The sequence below is a fragment of the Pimephales promelas genome, chromosome 8 (genome assembly GCF_988280905.1).
Source record: "Pimephales promelas chromosome 8, fPimPro1.hap1.1, whole genome shotgun sequence".
NCBI classification, from domain to species: Eukaryota; Metazoa; Chordata; class Actinopteri; order Cypriniformes; family Leuciscidae; genus Pimephales; species Pimephales promelas.
In genome coordinates, this window is record NC_142776.1 from 36,547,521 (window position 1) to 36,553,891 (window position 6,371).

The 6,371-nt window shown below is 36.7% G+C and overlaps 1 protein-coding gene across 5 annotated transcripts in view; it reads right to left on the reverse strand.

Moving 5' to 3' along the window:
• Positions 1-6,371, reverse strand: part of ralgapb (Ral GTPase activating protein non-catalytic subunit beta) — a 40,837-nt gene that overhangs the window by 33,451 nt on the left and 1,015 nt on the right. For all 5 annotated transcript variants that reach the window (XM_089134490.1, XM_089134487.1, XM_089134492.1 and 2 more), the window contains exons 2-5: positions 4,394-4,601; positions 2,019-2,221; positions 1,230-1,396; positions 119-305 (exon numbers count right to left, since the gene is read on the reverse strand). In XM_089134490.1, coding sequence (XP_088990616.1) covers positions 119-305; positions 1,230-1,396; positions 2,019-2,221; positions 4,394-4,570 — 734 coding nt within the window. In that variant the 5' untranslated portion in view covers positions 4,571-4,601. The remainder of the gene's footprint in view (positions 1-118; positions 306-1,229; positions 1,397-2,018; positions 2,222-4,393; positions 4,602-6,371) is intronic.

Sequence of the window (6,371 nt, forward strand, 5' to 3'; positions counted from 1 at the left end):
AGGTCAAACAAATAAAAAGCTTCGACATCAGTGAAAAGAATGTCTACTTTACAAACAGTACGGCATGCAACCGGCAAAGGCCTTCTGCCGTCTGTCTGAACACGAGACCGTACAGTACCTGGAAGTGAGAGCTGCGATCACTTTACTCCACTGCTCCACCACCGGAGGGTGATGTCTCCAGTTGGCCAGCATCTCTCGGGCGGTTTTCCAGTATGGCGGCGTGGGGAAACAGCGCGTACAGGCCAGGAACCAAACCTCAAACAGCACGCTGATCAACTTCTCTGCCAGCTTCTCTGCTATGCCACCTACAGGATGAAAATGTGGTGAAAATCAAGCTTTTTTATATGTCTATGTGGTGTTTTTAAAGGGACACTGTGTAGGAATTCTGTTTTTGTCAAACAGCGACCCCTAGAGTCGCTGTGGAGTACTTGTCCTGTCGTAAATAACGAGTGGAAATAATGTGTGGCCCTTTTAAGAGCTGTGTGCCGGATTACTTCTGTTTGATGCTCATTCTACATCCTATTTTAAGTGAAAGCCTGTAGAGTTAAATTCAAGCTATTTTAAGGGGAAAAAAAATGCTTAAATAGGTCATTTTGGTGATCAAACATGAGTTTAAAGTGCTAAAATTATTAACTACAGGGGGACTTTAAATCAACTGTGGTTACATTACGACACTTTTAGACAACTGGGAAATACACAGAAATGTGCTGCATGTTTTTGCTGAAATATTTAGTTAAAAATGTGTTTGAGCTGAAAAAAAAAAAATCTTCTTTCCTTGTGCTGGTAGTTTTCATATGCAAAATCATTAACCAATCAAAATATAAAAACTAAATTAAAACCTGACAACATAATATTTCATTAAAATGCTACAAAAGTGCATAGTATGACCCCATTAATTTTTTTTTATTTTATTTTTTTTTTATTAGACATTATACAAAACATACAAAGCATGACCCCATTAATAAACTCTCATTTAGATGTGATCTTGACAGCTAAAGTTAATTTAAAACAAACATGATTTTTGATTGTGGAAAAGAAAGCAAAGCAACATTACACATTTCACGAGAGGTTAATTTGCAAACGACACACAAAATGCAGTTTGCATAGGTGCATGCAAAACATGATTCTCTCATTTGTTTGTCAGTCAATGTATGTCCTAGTTCAATAAAGAATTTTGGTCTATTTTGGAGGGTAAACAACATTGTGTTTGTCCATGGCATCATACGGACCTCCCACAGTGGGCGGGGCCAGTAGCGTGTCATTGATGCGCAGGAGAAAGAGGAGAAGCACTTCCCAGGTCTCTCTGGCCATGCCGGACGAGTCGCGTGCCAACTTCTGCACTGCAGACAACACTTGCTGACACAATTTAAAGTGCAACAAGCTGAAGTGCTCTGGTCTGGAAGAAAGAAACATTCATATCCAATCAAAATCATAAAACACAAACAGGAAGTGCTACAATTATTAACAGTTTGAATGCTGAAATGTTCTAGTCTGAGTTGTTTTAAATGCATGCAACAGTCAAACCAAAATTTATTCAGACACCTTCAACATTTCTTATATTATCACAGTTTAGAAAATGTTGATAAAATATCATGACATTTGATATTTGACTGGTTTTGTCCATCCTTAAGTTAGACTCACAAATGAATTATGTTGAATATCTGTCCGCTGTTAAATTTAACTACACAATTAGATAATACCAGTTTAGCTCAACCAGTGACCAAGCAATGCTTCATGTTGTTCAGTCTGTGTGTCAAAAGAACATTAGCAATTACAGAAAACACACTGAAGAGAAAACATGATCAGCTTTAAGTGTCTGAATCATTTTTGGTCCCAAATTTCTACAACTTTTACTGGTTGGAAGAATTATTGGGTATAATATGTCACAGTTTACTTTATTTTGCAGTCCTCACTTACCTATAGTGTCCCGCACACACACTAGTAAAACGGAGTCTGAATAATTTTTGCTTTGACTATATTGTACATCACGGCCAATTAAACTCATAGTCCAAACACACCTGGGAAGGAAAAGGTTGTGCAAGTGTTTCAGGATGGTTTGGACATAGAGGTTGGGCTCTTTAATGATGGGCTGTGGTATCGAGTCTCTTGGAGACACTAGGGCCATTATCCAGTCAGTGTAGACGTCCACACACAACTTAACCGTTTCTCCATCCAGGGGGAGCGTCAGGCCGTAACACAGCACCTCCATGGTCCATTTCACCTGAGGAGGACAAGGACAGCATTAGATGGATAAATAAGCAACTAAACCGTTTTGAGATGGATCAACAATCCTTGAGTTTGAGAAAAAAAAAGTTTGATGCATGTTTTTGAGTAAAAAAAAAAAAAAAAAATTGAATACAAAAAAAGCCATCTTGTCAGTGCATCAATCCCGGATAAACAAGGAAGATTAGCTGAGGTGACGTGACGCTAACAGAGAGCAGACTAACGGCTAGTAGTGACATCAGCAGCAATCCACCCGTCACTTAAGTGGCCACGCCCTTAATTAATGCAGAACTTTAAGGCTTAATATAATTTAAATGGACGAGTTATAACTCGAGCGGCCACTCCCTTAATTATGCAGAACTTTAAGGCTTAATATAATTTAAATGGATGAGTTATATAAAAAAAAAAAATACACCCCCCTCACAGTCGTCATGAAGAGCAAAATTAGCTATAGAGACCAAAACCACTTTTTGTACCAGGATGTAAACACATTTTTTTTCTGCTGTAACATGGGGGTCTATGGGATTGACTTTCTTTTGCAGCCTGTCTCTAGTGGCCAGACTATGAATTGCAGTTTAAGTCAATTGCGTGTTGCATTCAAGAGAGAGAATTGAGAAGGTTGCCGCTTGGTAAAAACACACTGAAACTAGAACAGCGGTGCATTCAACTAGACCTGGGTTTTTGCACAATTATATTCCAAAGAGCAGCGGTTACCATGGACGAGCAATGAGATGGACCAGAGGTCAGGAAAAAAATCAGGGGCAAAGAGGGAATTGGCAGGATATCCTCTCTTCTTATCACAGTACACAGAAGCCTACAGGAACCATGTACAATGCAATGGAAGTCAATGAGCACACACACGTTAGTAACTAGCACTGGATGACACAAACAACAGAGAGAACTAGAAACGCACTTAAACATTTACACTAATAACATCATGGCACATCTTCCATTTTAGGTCAATAAGTAACTTGAGCAGTGTTTTGTTTCTAACCAAATTATGCAAATGAGCAACTGAGGAAACAACACAGCACTGTTCTTTAACTTCCTAATAAACTAACTTTATAAGGAACTGCAGCATAGAGCTCATATTGTCAATTTGTAAGCCAATCTGGAGGGCTAATTCACAATGAGTTAAAGGATTTATAAAAAACATCAGTGGTTAACATTACATAAAGAGATATAAACCGTTCATGTCTACTAAAGAAAACATTTATGACCTGCATGAAAAATTATCATCTCAAATGTCTTTTCTTGTGGAATATTCAACACATTAAGCAAGTAAATATATAAAATATGCTCATATGGTGCATATGATACGGATATGGATTTTTTTTAGGCAAGACAAATTTAATTATAGAGCACATTTCATACACTGGTAATTCAAAATTCAAAATAAAAAAATTAAATAAAAAGAGGTAAAATGGCATTAAAAAGATATAACTATTATGAAATGATTTAGTTAGATATACATTAGATAAAATGACATGATGAAGGGTAAAATAATGCAAACCAGTTGCATCATAATATTGAATTATTTATTTAATAGATATTTAAACATTCTCAATTATCCTGTCATTGGCAGGTGTGTTAAAAAGTGAACCATATCAAATATAGGAGACAGACTGCACATGAATCGCTCTGAGGAAAAACTTTTCCACCCACAGACCTCAGCACAGGTTAACAGTTAACAGGTTGTACGTCTGAATTAATTCAAACATGCCACCCAGTAGGTCAACCTTGAATTCTTCCTGCCGCAGCCTCGGGTTTAAATTCAAGACTCTTTACAGATGTGAGATGTTATGACACACACACACACACACCCTAAACCTATTCATCTCACTCACACACAACCCCTAAACCTACCCATCACACACACTAACCCTAAACCTACCCATCAAACACACACCTAAACCTAACCATCACACATAGACCCCTAAACCTACCCATCACACACACACACACACACACACACACCTAAACCTACGTACCACACAAAACTTAGTGTATTTTATATGAAACATTATGTTTATTAATCAATTTTCTTTGTGAGGACCAGCAAAAAGTCCTCACAAAGAAGGGAATCTCAAGTTTTACTATCCTTGTGGGAATATTTGGTCCTCACAAGTAACGCGAAACATGTACACACACACAAACACACACTTCTTACCTCCTTGTCAGTCTTGAGGAGGCACTCAGCCGGCGCTCCGCCGAGGCTGTTTCCCAGGGGTCGCACCACAGCGTTTGCCACGTCCCGACCCACGCCGGCTGGGTAAGTGTGCAACACACTCAGGTGACCCTGGTCACTCTGGACCACCAGGTGTAGCGATCGCCACTCAGAGTACATGACCACGACTTCTGCTGGATCTCACTGCGACCTGACGAGAACACACATGACACGCATGTTTAGAGATTTGAAGGTTGAGAGATATTTAATATATATATAAATAAAAAGTAAATAATAATAATATAACTAAGTAAATCAAATACTAATAATAATATGTTTATTTTATATAGCTAGTGCCTTTCAGAATACTCAAGGTCGCTTTAAAATAAAGTACAAAATAAACATTTACATAGAAACAATAAAAATAAACTGAGATAGTGGTACATAATAGAAATCAAGGGAAACAAATAGCAGAAAGATGTTTTTAACACACAAATTAACACAGTTTAATAACAGTGTCTTAAATAATCTTTAGCAGTGCATCAACTAGCTGGCTAAAATTAAGACCATAAAAATTAACTTTGTTACTCAAAATAAACGTTAACTGAACGAAATCAAAATCAAATTTCAGCAAGTTGCCAAACATCAGTAGAAGTTGCATCACTTCTACTAAAATAACTACATTTTATCGCAACATTATCACAACAATATTAAGATCACACACACACACACAACATTATATACATCCCATTATTACTGTGAATAATCTATTATATAAAAATGACTAGTGTTGGTCATTCCACCCGTCCTGTTTCATAACAAGTTTCCTCTTATCAGACACCAGGGTCTGTTTTCACATACAGAAGTGATGACAAACTATGCAGGACGCTGTTTTGACAACACCACAGAACGTCCCGTGTTGACCGCCAGATCCAGGGCTGTCATCTGACACGGGGAACTGTGATTTGAACCATCAGCCACAGTTAGTTTGATCTCACTGAGCAGAAGACTAGTGAACATGAATATAAGACCTGCCAGCTCTGATATGATCCAGACACTGCCCACGAGTCTCGTTTTCTTCACTAATCTGGACACAATCTGAGCGGCCTGCTAATATTAGAATGTAAACTTTAAACATGGAGTGGCGACAAATCTCAAAGCCTCAGGAATAACACTGTATATCTTAAACTTGTACAGATTAAAGACTAAAATGTATATCACAGCACGGATGGGCAACGATTAATCACGATTAATCGCATCCAAAATAAAAGTTTGTGTTTACATAATGTGTGTGTAGTGTGTATAATTAATTTGTATATATAAATACCCATACATGCATGTATATATTTAAGAAAAATGTGTTATTAATATATCAAATATTTATATATTAATTGTGAATAAACATATATAAAATATATATATGCACATATTTCTTAAATATATACATGCATGTGTGGGTATTTATATATACAAATTAATTATACACACTACACACACATATATTATGTAAACACAAACTTTTATTTTGGATGCGATTATTTGCGATTAATCGTTGCCCATCCCTAAAGTTTACCAATCCATATTCATTAGCCTACATGAGGTTTCTCTTGACTAAATCATTACAGCATTATATATACATATGCATTTCTGCATATGTGTGTGTGTGTGTGTATATGGTAATATACCATATAATTCCATGGTAATTTGAAATCAATACCATTGACTTTAAATGGCACTGTCAAGCAGAAGAATGCCATTGTTCATGTAAAAAAGGTGGAGTTCTTTTAGTATAATTAAAAAGAAGTGGAAGTACATGTTTTTGTGCTGTTTGATTCATATACCATAATACCTAAATGGTACGTTTAAAATATTCATATACCAGGAATTTAAATGTTAAACAACACCATGATATCTACTTTTTAGCGTATTTGATTTTATACAAACCACCTCTGAATGAACCTTCCTAAAAATCATGAGATGT